The sequence below is a fragment of the Diplotaxodon limnothrissa genome, linkage group LG17, assembly GCF_057381915.1.
Source record: "Diplotaxodon limnothrissa isolate DT_005_m linkage group LG17, D_limnothrissa_male_GT1.1, whole genome shotgun sequence".
In the NCBI taxonomy this organism is placed as follows: Eukaryota; Metazoa; Chordata; class Actinopteri; order Cichliformes; family Cichlidae; genus Diplotaxodon; species Diplotaxodon limnothrissa.
Genome location: NC_140612.1, coordinates 2411450 through 2430773, shown reverse-complemented (window position 1 = coordinate 2430773; position 19324 = coordinate 2411450). Strand labels below are relative to the sequence as shown.

Below are 19324 nucleotides of genomic sequence, written 5' to 3'. Positions count from 1 at the left end.
CTTTTGTGTCCCTATTAATGATCAAAGGTAATTGAAGAGGAAGCTTGAACCCTGGCTCTGGACATTTGAGCCAGGGTTCAAGTGACAGCACAGACATTTGCTAACGCGAAAGCATGTTTTGTCATCATAAAGACTGTGAAATGAAGCATTGTTAAAGTGTGACTTCAGTAATGGACGACTTAAAACACCAAACTCTAATTTCAATGGTTTATTTTAAGTTTACAGAATATAACAACTGGTAAGACGATGAGATTTACTTTTCACTGTCCGTGTTATGTGTATCCATTATCATGTATGCTACTTTGCTCTGTGGACTGTAAAATGTTTCATTGTATTCATGAAATAAACCAGACTCTCACTGTCTGCAGCAGGGGCGATTCTAGGATCAGAGCTTTGGGGGTGCTGAGCACCCAGAGAGCTGCCCAGCCAGGTAAGATAAACTTTACTCATCACGATGAGATGTCTTCCCCGTCTCTGTCAGTCCCTGCATCCTTAAATGTCTCCAGTTGTCCCAAGTTGTCTCTGAATGTCTCCTTGGTGCATTTAAACCCCTGTTCCTCCCTGTCCTTGTCGTCTGTTATCTTTGTCTCTGCTATCAGTCATCATAATTTTACCATCTCTGTGCAAGTCTGCAAATTTCTTTATTAAATCATAAGATTCTTAAATTCATCAAGTCTCTCTGTGCCTGGGTCCTCGTCACAAAACATGACATCACTGTTTTGTACATTTTAACACAATTTAATCCCACATTTGTGAAAGAAAAGCAAAACACTTTTTTGAAAAGTCTGTAACAAAACCATCAAATCTGATAAAGGTTATTTAAATGCTGCAAAAGAAGAATGGATTGGAATAGAAAAATACACATCCTGACCTTAATTACTGGGGGAGAATAATGAACGATGCTCACAGTGAGTAAGAAGTAAACTGAGTGCATTTTTGGATACATACAAAAACACTCCCAAAACAGCATAAATTATTACAAATAAATTATTACAAAATATTAATTTAAAAAAACTATAAAAATGGAGGCAACTTTGCCTGTGGTAGAATGTCTACAATGTATGAAAAAATCGTTACTGCAGATGCTAATTTTACTAATTTAATAATACTAATTTTGTGTTGCAAGATTTATGAGTTTCATGCTTTCATAGTGGTGCTTGGGAGAGCTTGACATTGTTATCAGGTGGCCCACACTGTAAAAAGTGTGAGAAACACTGATAAGTGTCTGTGTGCTTTTGGAAAACATTTAAAGCTGCTGTACAGAATCTTTGAAACAAGCTTAAAACATTTTTAGAAACAGAGCATCTGCTTCTCTTTACAGCTGCTCACTCCACCAGGGCTGTTTGGCTCTTTCTGATAGTGAGCACATGTGATGCACGTACTGCGGCAGTCATACAGACAACTGGACGGTCCAAAGGTTGGCCGACCTATTACTGGCTGAGGTTTCAGTAGAGTTGTGGCTGAACCACATAAAAATATATCATTAATTTAAATCTCCCCAATCAGTGATAATGTTATGTTGGAATGTTGTTAAAGAGGGTCAAAATGCTTCAACCCAGTTTGTTTAGCAGATTCTGTACAGCAGCTTTAATATAGGGAGGACACAACTTCCAGACTGTGAGTAAAATCAGGTTTTTTCTCTTTGTCAGTTTAACAGTTTGTGTTGTGCCTGTCACTGCTCCCTGTCTGTTTGCTTACCTGGTTCTTCCTGACCTTGTACTTTCTCCTCACGTTCCCTCTTTCCTCTCTCCCTCTTTGGACTGACAATCATACACAAATAGATTGTATTCAATTAGATGAAAAATTACATTAATATGAAAAAATTCTATTAAGATCACTAACAAAAAGTCCTCTCTCAGTGTACTTTCAACCAAAAGGCAAATAACCAAACCACACGAACATCTAATAAAAGATATAAACATTGAAACACTGATCCAACATCCTGGTGTAATGTTTTTCAGCTAAAAAGAAACATGGTCTGATAACTACCTAACTATATAAAGAGTAACTGAATGTTAAATGCAGCTAATATGTCCTGTTTTAAGCCAGACACTCACACCTCCGCTGCGCTGCATCTCAGCCACTCGAGCGCTAGAATCACAGTAGGGGAGAGGCGAGCTGGAAGAAACCATTTTGGATTTCTATACTTTTGTTGTTAAAATGTTACGTCCCTCACACCAAAAAGCGTTGGTGTCCTTGGGCAAGACACCTCACCCGTTGCCTACTGGTGGTGGTCAGAGGGCCCGGTGGCGCCAGTGTCCGGCAGCCTCGCCTCTGTCAGTGCGCCCCAGGGTGGCTGTGGCTACAATGTAGCTGCCATCGCCAGTGTGTGAATGTGTGCGTGAATGGGTGGATGACTGGATATGTAAAGCGCTTTGGGGTCCTTAGGGACTAGTAAAGCGCTATATAAATACAGGCCATTTACCATTTATAAATATAAAAAATGAAATCTCCAAGAATATCACAAAAATAGCATTGAGGGGGTGTTACAGTGAAAAAAAAAAAGCAACCAAATTTTAATCTGAAGATGCTGAATTTTAGTAAAAACAATGCTCTGTAGGTTGATGCCGTCGTTACAGACAAAGCACATGTTTAAAGCCTTTGGATGTTATAATCTATCCAAAGGTTCTTTGCAATTTTACATTGATAAACATTATCCTTAACATATTTGGTCCACATAAAGTACCATGGCCATCACACTGTCATTTATAATTGTTTAAATAACTCGTGTCTTAAGTCCTTCCATCACACAGAAAATAAAAAAAGCCACGTGGTTCACTTTTACAGTACATCACAAAATGTTAGAAATATAAGCCGTTCATAACAACCTGAAAGGCTGGGAGTTTAAAATGCAAACCATTCGAAGCAGAAGTAGAAGACATTTCCGAAAGAATGCAAAAGCATTGACATATATCTTTCCTTCCTATTATAGCCCGACGGGCAGGGCAGAGATAGATTTTGGTAGCCCGACTGGAAAAATCGCTAGCCCCGGGACGTCGGGCTAGCGATTTTGCGAGCCCTGCATCTTTTCCTTCCCTTCGCCTCTCTATTAATGTGCTTGGAGACAGAGCTCTGTGAATAGCCAGCCTCTTTTGCAACGACCTTTTGTGTCTTGCCATCCTTGTGCAAGGTGTCAATGGTCGTCTTTTGGACAACTATCTTCCCCATGATTGTGTAGCCTACAGAACTAGACTGAGATACAATCTAAAGGCTTCTGCAAGTGTTTTGAGTTAATAAGCTGATTCAATATTGAACCTTTTCAGTCATTCAATAATTTAATTCATAAAGGCACTAGAGAAAATGTATTGATATTCACCTTACAGTTTTACGGGTCAGGGTCACACATAACACAAAGCATTATGCAGGAAGTAATAAATGTTTTCACGCAGCAACAGTTGTTGTACAACCGTTTTTAGTTTTCTAATAAAGTTTTATTATTATGTTATCCATCCATTCACTTCTGCTTATCCCTTTCAGGGTCGCGGGGGGCGCTGGAGCCTATCCCAGCTGTCATAGGGCGAGAGGTGGGGTACACCCTGGACAGGTCGCCAGTCTGTCACAGGGCCAACACACAGGGACAGACAACCATTCGCACCTAGTGACAATTTGGATTATCCAATTAACCTATCCCCACAAGCTGCATGTCTTTGGACGGTGGGAGGAAGCCGGAGTACCCGGAGGGAACCCACGCAAACACGGGGAGAACATGCAAACTCCACACAGAAAGACCTAATGGTAGAATTGAACTCAGGACCTTCTTGCTGTGCGGCAACAGTGCTAACCACTGTGCCATTATTATTTTACACATTGATCATCTAACTATGATGCACAATTCTATAATTCATAATTTTAGTTATACATTTGCAGTATTTAACTTAATTTTTTGCACACCTCAAGGTCTTCTCAACCTTCAGACACTTGTCAGAGATCCCAAATAGGGATGAGAAATAGGGAGAGAACTGGAAAGTACCAAATTTTCTGAATCCGGCAGGGCGAGAAGGTCACCATTTGGGCAACTCGGTATGCTTCTCAGAAAATTGGACAGCCTTAACATATTTTGTCTATGCTTTTGAGTTTAGTGAAAATGTATTTCGAGGAACTATTTTTCTGCAAATTTGAAGTTGCATGTCCAATGTTCATTTAGTTTGGTTTTGACTGAAGTAGCAATAGTCTACAGCTTCAGTTTTTGCTTTTCTCCAGAGGTTCTACAGTTGGGTCAAAGTTTATTGCAGTTCTACGAAAAAGTGCCCACAGGGTGTAGACAAATAAAGCATTATATTTACCACATAACCTGGTCATGTGCAGGTTACGGTGCAAGTTTTGATTTTCCGATGCTGACGGTGGATCATGGAGACCAGCGCACAGGCTGCAGGCCCGGATGTCCTGTCTACATTGGCTGTCTCTCACCCTTTACCCCCCCTGTTGCTTGTCATGTGCTTCTTTGGTGTATTAAGAGTTTTTTCATGTGCAGAGGTGTTTTTCTCTGTTCTCAAACTGATCTCCCTGTTGGAGCTCAGTCTGGGGGGAGTTATTTTTTTCTCCTTATCTTTCCTCATGTGGTGCATTTTCCATTGTTGTACCTCTCTGACCTGTCTTCCCCTTGTGATGTTTTTGTGTAACGTATGTATGGTCGGAGGGTAAGATGGCACCGCGTGCAATAGGTCGGCAGCCTTAACATGAAATTTCTCACTCGTGGGACTAATAAAGGTATCTTATCTTAAAATGGGCTGGAACCGCTTCCTTTGCACCTGTCGTTTTTATTTTTTCTCCTTCTGGACTTGACAACTGGCCTGCAGAGTATGACCTCAAATTACATTACAGCAAAGCGCAGACATGGAAACATGCTTTGGGGCTGTTTTCCTGTCTATCGCTATGTCCATGTCTATGGATTTTACATCTGTATTCTCTGCGATTATGCAAAGAATCTGCTATATTTTTCAGATATCCCCTCTCACTATTAAAATAAAACTACAATAAAAATAAGAGACTTTTCAGTTCTTTGTACGTGAGCAAACTAACAAATTCAGCAACAGATCAAGTACTTATTTCCCCAACCACAGGTGAGCAATACATGATGAAATAACAATCACGCAAATAACAGCGCCCATGTTTTTCTAGCAGAACATTGTACCAACTTTTATTCATTTCACCTGTCAGCGGTTTGAAACCTTCTGATGGGTTTAGGACTCACACAGGCACTGGGGAACATCACTTAAACAGAGTGAGCATAATACTGCATTTAAAATCCCGTGAAACAGACATTCAAACAATTGTGAATCTATTAGCACTTCTTGTAATAAGGCTTTTTTTTTTTTATATGCAGCTATTTTAAGTGGTGCATAGAATTTTCTGAGTAAGAAAAAAAGCTTATAAATGAATAGATAAAAAAATTCAACAAACTATTTACAAAGTTTCAAGTATGAACAGTATTCAGAGAAAATACAGTAAACAGCTGCATGTTGGGTTTTCATACAGGCACTTCTGTTTCCAAAGAAAACAAAGAATAATGTTTGTATACTGCTCAGAAAATACGGGAACAAGTCAGTGTTTGCTTAGAATTAGAATGGACCCATCAAAACGTTGATGACTTTAGTTTCCATCCCATTTCCAACTTTCATTTTCAAGATTGTCTGGTGTGCAACTTCAGTGTTCCTGTATTTTTTGAGTGTATATAATATAGCAAGTACAACACATAAAATGCTGAACTTCTTATAGTTTTATATGTAACGTCACTTGTTTTACACAAGTGCTTTATTAAATCAAACACAGAACCAGTCATAACAAAAACAACAGAATGCCTCTTTGGCAGAGCGTTTTTCCCTTCAGTGGTGAGGTCTTGGAGAGCTGAACCTTTTCCTTGGTCTGCACACAGTGAAACACAGGACACACCTCAGAAAACCTGGTCATACTGTACACTGCATTGCTTTGACTTTGAAAACAAAACAGCAAGTTATCAATGACTCTTTACTCAAGCTCTGTTGTGAAGCCTCAAGCTAAGCATATTCACGTGTTATCTTAGCTATTTAAAACCAGACATAACAAGCCCAGACCACAATTTTCACATTATCTTTGACATGGCCTCATTCAACCTGTAAACTGACCAATACTAGTGATTTTACATGGACATTAAATTTGTTAAATAAACCTTTTGGACTTGAGCATGAGTTAAAAAAGCAGATTCAAATTCAGCAGCAGATCAAATACTCAGAGTCCGGAGCCAAGGCAGTTTTCCCACATGTCGAAACAACTACAAGTTAGGGCTGTTCGATGTAACGATATATATCGGATGACGATATAAAAACGTCTGTCGTTTCATTTTACGCAATCGTTTGTTTCGTGGTGTCGCAAAATAAACAGTTTACAGCGATATTTTTTCATTATCATTATTATGGTCCCTGTAGTGGCTATATTCATTTCCTAAAGTTCTCTCTTTCTCTTATATTTAATATAACCACACTACGGACGGACAAGCGTTTGTTTTTATGCGTTGTCGTTAGCAACAACAACGGTAAAACCACCGCGTGTCCGCTTGTTCCACATAAACCTTTCACAATAAAGCTCAAGATCCTGTTGAGACTTTTCAAAATAAACTGAATCACGTGAAAGAGCAGATTGTTTATGGATGAGAAGTAAAAAAGAGCCGCCAGGTGCTAAAAAATAAACCTTAGACTCAAATGTCAGAACAGGCTTCTCCCCGCAGCACGCCGTGTAATAAATACTCACAAAGAAAACTGCGGCCGTTACAACTTATGTCTAAAAATGTATCGTTTCATGCATCGGCTAAAACACTGGACTCCAGGTACACGACGCGCAGCTGGAAACACTTCACGCAAGTCGAGCTGCCCGAGATTCACAGAATATGTTACATTTTTGTGATTTATATCGTTATTGGACGATAGATGTCTTAATATCGGGATATTAAGACATCTATATATATGAGATTTTGGTCATATCGCACAGCCCTACACAAGTTACTTCTCTCTGCTGGCCAAAGGAAAGTTAGAGGGATCTCCGTATTGGTTTTACTGCTCATACCCGGAGGCTTGACCAATCTTTTATATGCAGTCGATATTAAATGTTGAGCATCACCTTTTGTCGGCCATGACGCTCGTTTCATTCTTCCACTTGTAGCCTTGGCTCAGAGGAAATCCTACATTTAGAAACATGCAGTCAAGATCAAACACATTTAAAATAACAATTTGGAACTTGACTATTATTAATATATGAATCAAATCAATTAAAACATTTTAGAGACTTCAAAAGTACACACTTCGCACTAATGGAGCGTCCTGATGTCTGGCCTTCGTTATCTGTATGGCTTCATCCTTGGGCCTCTTCATCAGAGGAGGTACAGACTCATAGGAGCTGTGTCTCCGTTTGTGTGGCTTGTCACATTGACTTGGTCCAGCTCTGGCTTCTCTTAGCGACTCGTAATTGTGCCTTGGTCTCAGGTTACTCTCCAGACTACTCTTTCGGTCTCTCCTGGTTGGGACAAAGCTCTTTCGCCAGTCACTGAACACTTGTTCCTTTGCTGATGACTGCATGGATGTGGAAGATGTAGGGGTGCGAGACTGATGTAATGTTGAAGAGTTTCTGTCAGAGTGAGATCGCTGTAGTTTGGATGAGGACGAGCAGTGCCTGGAACTAGATGAGCTATCCGCAGACCTAGACAACGGTTCTGTATGGTGTGCATCACTTATAGGCTTTGGGTTGGATACAAGCTTTCCTTTAGCCCCTTGTTGTTTCTTCTTTTTAGAGTCAGTCTTGCTGGTTTCTGTGGGGGTCTCTGGAGTTGGCTGGGATTCATTTTTGCCTCGCCTTTGGACTGTAGACTGTTTTAGAAGTTTAAGGGAATCACTAGATGAAGAAGACTTCTGAACAACAAAGCGAGGAATCACGGGAGTCATAGTGGAGTCATCCTCGCTATCAGAACAGGATGGACTAGTTTGTGCATAAATTAAGGTATCATCGCTGTCCTCAGTTTGAGATGAGAGAACTCTAGTCTTTCTCTTCTGCTTCTTCAAGGCTTGTTTAACCTTCCTGTCCATTGTTTTTGATGTCATATGTTCACTGGCCTTTTGTTCAACATGCTGATGGCAAATGGAGCCCATTCCCTTGTCCGCAGACTGGGGGTTCTTGTGTTGGTAGTTCATGAACGGTGGACTGGTTTGTATATAAATCAAGGTATCATCGCTGTCCTCCGTTTCTGACGAGAGAACTCTAGTCTCTCTTTCCTTGTTGTTAAGGTGTTTTTCTACTTCTCTTTGCACCATTTCTGAGGTTTGCCTTTGTGCCTTTTGTTGAACGTGGTGATAGTGAGCTTTAGTGATGTCTACCTCCGTGTCCACAGACTGCTTCTCACAGCGGTTCTTTGATGATAAATTGATTTGGGTGTTTTGGCTGACATGAAGACTATTTTGTGCATCATCACGATGTTGTTCCATGATTTTTGAAGTAGTCTGTCTGTTGTCGTTTTGTTGAACACGCTCAGGACGCACTTTAACTTTAATCAGTTTTCTCTTCTTTATACTATCTGATTGGCTAAAGGTTACATCCTGTTTCTTTTCTTTTATCTGTGTTTGCTGAGGTTTGGACTGATGCTGTGACTTTGGTGAATCTGCACAAGGCATACTCGGCTTTCTGCTGTTTGCTTTAGGACTTCCCTTCTTTTCAATATCCCTCACTTGTTCTCCACATGAAGTACTGCCTCCACTCATTGACTCAGAGAATGCACCTTTCCTCTTTACCCGTCTGCTGCTTTGTTTTTCTTCATCATCACTGTCAAATATTACTATAACAGCAGGATCATCTGAAATGCTTCGTGCTTTTCTACCATGGTGAGATCCAGTATTATTACACTTTTCTGTCCTTTGTGAAAGGTCAGGGTTCCCACTCTGGATCACTTCATTACAACATCTGGATAAATCTATAGATGTACGTCCATTGGTTTGACAGTTTCCTTCCACAGTTTCAGGAGAAGGTTTCTTCAGTTGATTAAGGCTGGCAGCTCCACTGTTCTCTGTGCGCGTAGAGAATAATCTCTTTGTTTTTGTCTCTGGACAGCTTTGGACACCTTCATCCTCGGTGTCAGAATCAAGGTTGATGATGTCATCCTTTTCTGAAGACTTGCTTCTGTTCCCCGTTTGACTTGGTTGTAAGTTTGCCATCTCATGGTCTTCATTTTCTTTTACAGAACCAGAGTCATTTTTCTCTGCTGACGCAGGCGCTGACAGGTTACTTAACCACTGTTTGGACACAGTCAGATAGTTACGTCCTGAATCAGGAGAGTAATCGGAACTATCGTCAGTTTCACAACTGTCATCAGGAGCACTATGTGACTCCCTATTTTGTGGTCTCTGAGCTTTAGTCTCAGTTGTGCCCCAGGAAGAAGGCACCATGAAGGACTGTTGCATTGTCTCTCTAGATTGTATGACTTTTGCTAGATGAGAAGGTGTTTCAAAAACCTCCATCATGGAAAAAGCAGAAGCTGGCACATGGTTTGGAACAGATCCGGGTACCTCACAGACAGCTGGATTTGTGTCACTTTGTTTTACCTGGTCTTCATGCTCACCATCATGCTGTGAAACAGTTTCTGGGTCAGCCTGGCCTTCATCTGCTGGTTCCCATTTAACATCTAATACGCTAATAGGCATAACAAGCCAATCATCGTCCTCATCAGTCTCCTCTTGATCTTGCGCGTCAGAAAGGGGGCTCAAAGAGCAGCTTGCTTGCCAATCTAAATGTTTCTCACCGTCACATTTAGGACATAAGAAACGTTCAAACCCATCCTCAGTTTCAACAAAACATGGACAAGAGCAATCTTGTGCTATGCCAAGTGTTTGGTTCTTTGGAAGCTCGGCCTGACTCTGCACATGTCCAAACTGCGTATTACTGGCTTCAGACACGTCACATGAAGGTGAAGGCATCTCCTCGTCATTATTATCAACTTCTGGATTCTCATCTTCACTTATATCTTCATATGAAGGGTCCTCAAACCTTACTTCCTCTTGGTTTGTGTTTAAAAGATGCATGTCTGGCTTTGATGAACCCTGTTCATATTCTGGATCATTTCTAACTGCAGCAGAGAATGTATCTGCACCTTCAGGTCTAGATGGAGGTGTCTGTTCGTTTACATTTTGATCTTGATCTCCAGTGCCTTCGGTTTCTTTGACTCTCTCACGCTCTCCTTGTGAGGAACTGCAGCTGACCGTTAATCCTGGGTACTTCTCAGTCTCTTCTGGCACGGTGACTCCAGAAACTGCTGTCACAGTCACTGGATGCTCTGCTTCATTATTTATGCAAGTGGGAGCAACGTCCAAGACGACACGTTGATAATCTGTGGATGTAAAGAGATGAAAGTTACCCATGAAATGTCTTGATGCATGCTCAATCACCCAGATAAGTAAATCCCTAAAAGTTGATTCTGTCCATCGGGACGTAGCGTTTTCAGTGGAAGAAACGTTTCATCCAACTGACTTCTTCAGTCTGAGCTGACTGCAGGTTTCCCCAATCTTATAAACAGTACATTTGCATAATGACTGACACTAGCAGCACCGAAGGAACAATGGGCTAGGGGGTCAGTTCCTTGATCATTAAGATTGGGGAAACCTGCAGTCAGCTCAGACTGAAGAAGTCAGTTGGATGAAACGTTTCTCCCACTGAAAACGCTACGTCCAGATGGACAGAATCCACTTTTGGGGGTTTGCCATGAAACAAGGTCATGTTTTCATACTGGTAAAATTTACACTGGAATACTTCTCAACATTTTTATGAACATGTCTTGAGCTGTCAACAGCAGAGTTTGGTGTACCTGCTACATGTTTCTCTGATGCAGATATATCACATTTCTCTTGAGACGTGGGAGAGAACTCAGCTCCTTTGCTTTCCTTCACTTCATCTTCTTGTCCAGTTGCAGTAGTGCACTGCTCAGTAAGAACAGGGCTGAAACTTTGCCGCTTGGTAGAATATAGTAACGCAACCTCTTTCTCGATAAAGTCTAATATTTCATCATCTGTGATCCGTTTGGTTTTTTTAGCTTCCAAGACTTCACCTTCGGCTGGCTGATCCCTGAGAGAAGAAGGGGAGAGCTTCTGAGAAGGGGTGGAAACATTTCCTTCTGAATGATCTAGGATTTGTTCCTTCTGCTCACAAACTCGTGGGAGGAAACTTCCCACTTCCTGATTCTCAAAACATTTTTCCTCTGAAAAATCATCAACATTAGGTTCAATCTTGGAAGATTTGAAATGAGCAGATTCCTTTTTTGGAGAGATGCAAAATAATGGGGATGATGTGGAGGCGTTGTTCTCAGGTACAGAAGAAGACTGATCTTGTAAAGAAAACATTTGGGCTCTCTCTCTATGAAGTGGAGCAGCCCTTGCTTCAGCCCAGCATTGTATATTAGAAACTTTTAGGAAAAGTTAAAGTCTCAGTTAAAAATTCCACAAGCTGTCCACTTTTGTTAGAAGGCTGTCTTATGAAGTTCTCAAGAGAGGATATTCCTTTGTGTTAAACAAGGACATGTGCTGATGAACTCAAGCCAGTATTTCTTTTTGTTTGATTGTCACTGCTATACACACTAAATGCAAAATCCTTGGGTTTGGGGTGCTGTAATTCAGTGCACAATTGTGATTTTTGTAGACAGTGGATTCCATGGAATTTTGGTGGGATTGTGCACTGCTTTCTTGACAGCAAGTCACTTCTGATTTTTCAAGATGCAGAAAGGCTACCCTGATTTGAGTTCAAATTGTCAGGAGAACCAGGCTGTCCTGAGACTTCCTTGACTGTTGGAACATTCAGAAAGTATTGCCTGAAGAGCAGTCTTTCAAACGATGACTTCAGTTAAGTAGTCCCCTTGTCTAGGAAACAAGACAAATAAATGAAAGTGAAAATTAAAAATCTGCATATATTTAACAATAGACCATTTTTAAAAAACATTTTTGATCTATGAAGCTGAAATTTTACAGCAATCATGATACATGTCTAAACTGTACAAAATTAAATCAGAAATGACTGAGCAGAAGGTCCACAACGTTCTGAGAAGGAACAAACATGATCCAGCTGTGTGTAGCACAGACTAGTGCTGGGCAATATGGCCTAAAATCCATATCGCGATATAATTTGAAGCACGTGCGGTAACGATTATATATCACGATATATTCTTTTCTTCTGTATAACGTATTTTCCACACAAAATCCTTTAATTTTCTCAAAAATCGAGTGTGCCTTATGTATGAATTCTGGTTGTGCTTACTGACCTCGAACCGATTTTGGCGTGCAGAAATCTGTTAAAAATGTTTTGATGGATTGTCAGAGCATTACGGCTGCCGTAGTGAGGAGCTTCGCGGAGTAATCTGGGTCCAAAACTGCGTCTTCTTCAGGTCCCAAAGTCAAACGAAAACTAAGAGTTAAAAACGGTCTAAATTCTTTCATCTTTAATTAAATCATCTGGTGTAACAATGAAGTTTAACATCCAGGCATCCATGAAAACAGAATTTATTAAATTTAACGGAGTTAGAAGTTAACAGGAAGTTGGCTCGCTAGTTTCCACCTAAACATTTCATACCATGTTCTGACAGAGATTTTTGAAACTAATTCAAACGTACAGCTCTGCTACCACTTCCAACATAAATGAAGACGGAAAACTAAACAGCAGTGGCGTTTGCAGGGTTACTGAAGTTGGACTACCTGGTATATAATGTTGTGCTACATGATTGCTAGCGACACAGCGATGTTAGCATAACATTAGCACAGTGAAGCTGGAGGATGAACGCCAACTTTTTTTCCACTCGATAAAAGTTAACGTGACGGATTCTGGTGGTCAAGGACAAATGCAGTCGCATAGCAGGATGCTGTACACGGGCCAAACTTCAGTCAAGAGAACAACTGAGATCATTCATCCACAATACGAGGTTAGTTATTAATATACTGCAACAACATGGGAACAGAGCAGCTGCGAGAGAATTCAACACTAATGAATCAACGTTATGGAAGTGGAGGAAATGCAGTTTTCAGCTTTCCCCATATTCCAGAAGTGCTTCATCTCTTTGCTGTGACTGTCGCCCGCCACAATTTGCAGATGATAATGGTTGTAGCCGTTGCGATGCTTTCGACCAAAACAGGCGCAGCTTGATGACATCATCAACATGCGCTATCGCGATAGAGCGGTATAGTCAAAATCTCTATCACCCACCCCTAGCACAGACAAACCCTTTAACCCTGCATTCATCGTGTTCAGTGTGTACATCTACGATACAGGAGGCAGAGCGCTTTGTGCAGAGCGGATAAACTTGGAATCCTGGGACGTTTTCCAGCGGCAGCGAGCAAAGCACAGCACAAGCACGCCAGCGAGGAGTCCTCATGCCTGCTGACATACCTTCACACAAGTTTTGAAACTAAAACTACAGTCACCCTAAGTTCAAGCATGCAACGAAAACATTCTGTGCAGTTCAATGAACGTTATGACAGAAGTTTCCCTCCAAGCCGTTGAGTAAGTCATTCCATTCAACAGCTCTGGGGACCTTGGAAGGAAAGCAGTGTTGTGGAAACAAAGCAATCTGGTACATAACCTCTTTTTCATTAGTACCTACTTGGATCATCTCGCCACAATTTGCCACAATATTTAGAGTCAGACTGCGTGCCCCCGATTGGCTGATCAGTGGCGTCATTCAATGAGTCATGAGAAAGTCTTACTTATGCAAATCAAAACTGCCAGTTTTGAAACCTGGCAATGAGGGAAAATGGCTACAAAAAAAGCAAAAAAACAAAACACAAAACAAGGACATGGTCCCCCGAGTCTGACAAACAGCCATAGATCGAGCACCGGGTATATCGTTGCCTCGACGTCCACCTTTGTTGTAGGGTTCATGTCACATACTAATTACGTCATTGGACACTTGGCCGCATTGCTATAACAACAAACATGCATTGTAATGGAAAACCAGTCGATCTGAGTTTAGTCATGGCGAGCTGATCTTAATAAGTACTAATGAAAAAAGTAGCTATAGACCGGGCACAAAAAAACGACGTACAAGCAGAGGGCAGCAGCCAGCGCAGAGCATGCTGTGTCTTATGTGAAAGGGCCTTCAGAATTCTCAGATGATGCTATAATTCCTCCCTGCCTAAGGATAGAAACTAAAACTTTATTAAAAAATATTATAAAGACACTGAGATACTTTACTAACGCTAAACCTCCCAGAAACTCTCTGGAACTATCTGTGGTGGTCATACTGACGAATTTCCTGCAACAACAGCAGTAATGGCAAGAGAAACTAATTTTGGACAAAGTTGTTAATTCTGATGTACTTTCAATTTTATAAAATAACGATAACCAAAATTTCACAAAAAGGTATTTAAGGTTCAGTTTTAAGGTTTTGTTAGCTTAAAAATGTTGATTATTCAGGGCTCGCAAAATTTCAAAATCCCTGGTAGCCCTTCGGGCAGGGACTCTTCAGTTTTTGGTAGCCCAAAATAAATTTAAGTAGCCCGAATAAAAAAAAGAGCAATTTTTTGATTGATGTTTTGTTTCCTGTTTTGTTTCCGTTACAATATTATACATTAATGTACAATATTATACATTAATGTATAATATTGTAACGGAAACAAAATATTAATCAAAAAATTGTTGAAACACAAATTACAACATTGTATAAAAATTACAATCATCAACTCAAATACTTGGTTCTGATTGAACAGACATTTCTATGAACTTGTAAGAACTGAGTAGGACATGAATCAGTCTGTGTCAGATCCTGAATTTGAAATTTCCACTGAAGTCACGGGTAAGAGGCAAGTGGAACCAAGATCGAGGCCATTTGCTTTTTAAAGTTTGCAAAGACTGCTAAATTGTGCCAGTGGTAGTTCACTCTTTGCAACATAGTAGCTGTTTTAAACTGATTTTTCAGGTTTATTTTTAGTATGTTATTTGCAATTGGTGTTTGTTCTGGGAAAGATATTGCAGACTGAGCAATAATGCATTTCTTGCATTTCTCATGGGTTCTAATGGGGGCCTTTCTTAAAATGACTGGTCCCAGTAACAAAGGCGCTTGTCGACTCAGAAATCGAGAGAAAACCAACAACACACCCGGCAGAACATTATGTTATTTACACGGGTGCACATAAGTGGTCCACATTAGGGCTGGGACAACGCGTCGACGTAATCGATTACGTCGACGCAAAAAATACATCGACGTAAAAAAATCTGCGTCGATGCGTCGTCACTTTCAAAAAAAGACATGGCGGCAGCGAGTAGCGGAATCATGAGTGAGGCAGTTGCAGTCAACTTAAATCACTCCACCCGAACACGCAGTTCTACAGTATGGGGATATTTTAACAGAAAAGGAAGTGATTCAGTCGTTTGCCGGCTTTGTGAGGTGGAAATGGCCTATCATAAAAGCACGACGGCTATACACCAGCACCTCAAACGACTGCATCCAGGAGCCGCTTCTGCAAAGGACAAACCACCGTAAGTTTTCAACTTTTTTACTAACGCTAGTTTTTACCCGTTAATTCATCCAGACCCCCCCCCCACGTAGACGTACACTCACTCATAGACACAGAGATAAACACAGAGAGATTTATGATTTCAGGAATAAACAGAGAAGTCTGGAGGACTACTGTCAGAGAAGAAGTACACCATGCACCCCCCAGGAGGTGGCTGTACTTACTGAGAGCGTCTTATCTATGATTTTAAAAGACAAGAGACCACTTGCTGTGGGTGAGGGATTCAAAGAAATGCTGACCACTTTCCAACCAGGTTACACTCTGCCGTCTAAGCGTCATTTTACAAGCATGATGGAGAGAAAGTATGAAACTTCAGTGGAGAAACTAAGGAATGAACTAAAAAAAGCCACATCCAAAATCTCCCTTACCACTGATGCTTGGACAAGTCTGGTCACAGAGTCCTACTTAGGGGTAACTTGTCATTTCATTATTTGTTCAAAGACGCCATTTCTGCTGTTTGTATATTATTAATTTTTTGCTATGATTTCCTTTGTTATATTTGTTTTGCAAAACATTTAATTTTTTGTTAAAAACAGAAGATTGTAGTACAATGTTATTGTGGATTTTGTTTTGTGAATGAAGAGCACTTTTTGGCAGAAAGCAAAGTGAATGTTACATTTTGTTTGTTTAAAGACACCATTGTTGCTATTTATTTGAAATGTTTTGTTAACTTTTCCTTAATTTTATATATGTTTGCACATTTCATTTCTTGTTAAATGCTATCTCTATTGTATTGATTGTACGACCTCTACAACTTTATTTTGCAATTTTTTTTTATTAAAAGGTCTTCAAATGAATAAATTTGTGTTTTTCATTTATATACATAAATTAGTAAATGTGAAATTGCTATACAAGTCAAATAATGGGGAAAAAAAATCGTTAATCGAATCGAAATCGAATCAGATTGAAAAATGAATCGTTAGATTAATCGATTAGGAAAATAATCGTTTTGCCCAGCCCTACCTCTCACATGTTTAAGCTTGCTGCGGGAGATTTCACTTGTCATGTTTGCATAGTAAGCTAACGATTGATAAGACGACGTCAGAGGGATTGGTGCACAAATTATCATCACTCACAGATCAGTGCTGTCGCTCTCTATACACAGTTCGCGCGATTGCAAAGTGAAAGCAAAAAACAAGCGCAAATTCAAACACGATTTCAATATGTCACATATTGACAGTGGCTCACCGATGTCAATGACATAATTACCCAGCTACATTTCCGAAAGAACACAAAAGCATTGACATATATTTTTCCTTCCTATGATAGCCCGATGGGCAGGGCAGGGCCCGACTGGAAAATAGAGATTTTGCGAGCCCTGTTATTTCATTACAGACTAATATTAAATATATATTCAAATTCATGAATCTGCAAAGGATGCAACAAACAACAGCTAACCCATCTAAGTAATTTAACTACAGTAGAACAACAAAGTTATGGAAAAGTTCAAAATTAACTTCAGATAATGTGTGGTATTTATTAAACTAAGATGGATCGAAGACAATCACCAGGACACTGTACAGGAAGAGACTGAGAATGCAGAGCAAGAAAAACTACACTTCTGTAGAAGAAACACCTTCAAGCCAGACTAAAGTATGCTAAGGATAACTTGGGAGAAAGATTCTACACACTGGTAGCACTTCCTTTCTCACATGAGATGAAACTAGAGCTCTTTGGACATGGAGACAGTGCTCATGTTTAAGAAGGGAGAGGCATACAACCCAAAGGCAGTTGGTAGAGATGTGGAATGAGTACCAAAAGGATCAAAGCAAAAATGCTGCACAAGATGATTCTGAATTAGCACTCTGCAGGCACCAACCGCTTTGAGTGGTAGAGACTGACGCTACAACCACACTAGCCTGGATAAATGTGAAAACGGCGTTTTCGCCTCCGCGTCCACACTAGCATTTTCAGTCGTTTTCACGGAGTTGAAACGGCTGAAAACGCTTACGTTCCAGTCCTGCGCATGCGTGAAACGCAAGAAGATTCGACCTGCCTCATTTCCGTCTGCCGTTTATTTACTTGTTGAAATGTGGCAGCAAAATGTTGAGGAAAAGCAGCGAGCTTTTTAAATGGACTAACAATGAGGTGGAGTTGTTGCTGCGAGTAACACAAAAGTACAAAGTTGCAAAAGCGAGTGAGAATTAAAGAATTTGAAGAAAAGCTCTCTGGAGCATGTACAGACTGATATTATGAACAAGCGTACAACAACAAAAGTCAGTCACATTTATTTATATAGCACATTGCTGCTGACTCAAGTGCTGCAGCAAGCAGTCAGAACAAGCAGTAAAGCAGTACAAGAACAAGTAGTCAGAACTCATTCTGCTTTAAAAGCCAAGGAATAAATGTGGGTTTTCAAACATGTTTTGAAAGTGCCTAATGTTGGGGAGGTCCTGATGTGAAGAGGCAGTTTGTTTCACAGTTTAGGAGCAGTCACAGCAAAGGCCGACCTCCTCTGTGCTTTGGTAGTCTGCAGATGATATTGAAAGATCTACCAGTTCAAAAGATCAGAAAGGTATGAGGGTGCTAACCAATGTAGCTGCAGTCAGCTAACAGACGACAAAAGTCGAGATACAATGAAAGCATGGATCGCTCTCCAAGTCTCTGAAACAGAGGAATGCTTTCCATCTACTTGCAAAAGTAAAGCCAAAGACAGTAGATTTGATTACAGCCTGAAAGATTTTAAAAAAGTAGCACAGCCAGTGGCCGTAGTTACAATTTTCAATGTTTAACACTATGTCTGTGAAGGTTCTCAGTCATCCAGGTCATTGTAGTCAAACACTGTTTCTCTTAGGCCTTCTATACGTTATAACTTCCCTCTCCTCCGCAGCTGGAGCAAGAGCCGTCCACTGACCAGCACAGACTTCCTACACTGCCTCCATCTGACAGCAGAGGAACAATACAGCGAACGCGCCCCCGCAGCTCTGCCATCAAAACACCAGTAAAACAACAGGGGCGGCAGGCAACGGAGCTAACTAGCAGTAGCCATCTAGCCCAGTTCAGCATAGGTGTTCTTTATTAAGGTGAAGAGTGCAAGAACTGAGGGATGATGCCATGAGCGGGAGCCACATACGTCATCGTAGCTGTGGGGTTTCAGCCAGGGCACCCGGAAGCGTGATCCCATATGGAGTGGGTCGACTGAAGGGGAACCATGAGTACGTTGGGGAACCATTTGAGTTAAACTGGTTACCAGGAACGCAGCTCTTGACTTTCGCATTTCAGATTAAGAATATGTCACATGCTCAAGAACAAAGACTTTGGCTCAACCTACCTACGCTAACGGGGCTGTGTGATTCGTTAACGTCCCGTTATATTTTTAACTTCTTCTTCTTTTTAAAGAAAACGCGCCAGTCACGCTGCGTCACATGCAAACAGAGGCGTGTTATGTCTTTTGAACGGTAATTAAAAGGTTATAAAAAACAAACACGTCGAGGTGCTCATGTCACTCATCCTTACCGCGTTTTTCACAATGCAATTCTCATCGTCTTTGAAGCGTGCACACAAAACAATGCAACGGCTGAAAGATCAAATTCAATGATGATGCTTGCTACCAGCAAACTTACGTACCACAGTAAATACGTTTTTATATCTTGGTCCCGCTGAACTGTCTTCTTCCGTTTCTTTTCGTTTTCTTCGGACGTTAATGGCGAGTGGAGAACCGACTGGCATGCGCATTAGCGCCACCTACGGGAAGGGCGTGTGGATGGAGTACAGCGTGCGGTGGGGAATATAACTAATTCTCGTCTCTCTTCCACATGCTTTGTGCAATTGGTCCATACATGTTTAACGCTTTCTGGTGTATTACGTTAAAGACAGAGACCTGTTGG

The 19324-nt window shown here is 40.8% G+C and overlaps 1 protein-coding gene across 1 annotated transcript; it reads right to left on the bottom strand.

Annotated features, from left to right (window-relative positions):
- Positions 1 to 5777: 5777 nt before the first annotated feature.
- On the bottom strand, positions 5778 to 19114 carry LOC146614455 (uncharacterized). Its single transcript, XM_085375975.1, has 5 exons — positions 19065 to 19114; positions 10811 to 11855; positions 7271 to 10336; positions 7090 to 7150; positions 5778 to 5862 (listed from the first exon to the last, which is right to left on the bottom strand). Exons 2-5 carry the CDS (start codon positions 11340 to 11342, stop codon positions 5823 to 5825), a joined length of 3699 nt encoding a protein of 1232 aa, XP_085232101.1. The 5' UTR covers positions 11343 to 11855; positions 19065 to 19114; the 3' UTR covers positions 5778 to 5822.
- Between the last annotated feature and the right edge of the window lie 210 nt (positions 19115 to 19324).

Bases quoted from the DNA above. Each gene is read 5' to 3' on its own strand.
- LOC146614455 (XM_085375975.1), bottom strand. From the start codon at position 11,342: ATGTTTTCTTTACAAGATCAGTCTTCTTCTGTACCTGAGAACAACGCC. The intron at 10,337-10,810 runs GTACACCAAACT...TTACATCCACAG, and splicing joins ATCAGAGAAACATGTAGCAG to ATTATCAACGTGTCGTCTTG. The intron at 7,151-7,270 runs GTGTGTACTTTT...TTCTAAATGTAG, and splicing joins GGACGCTCCATTAGTGCGAA to GATTTCCTCTGAGCCAAGGC.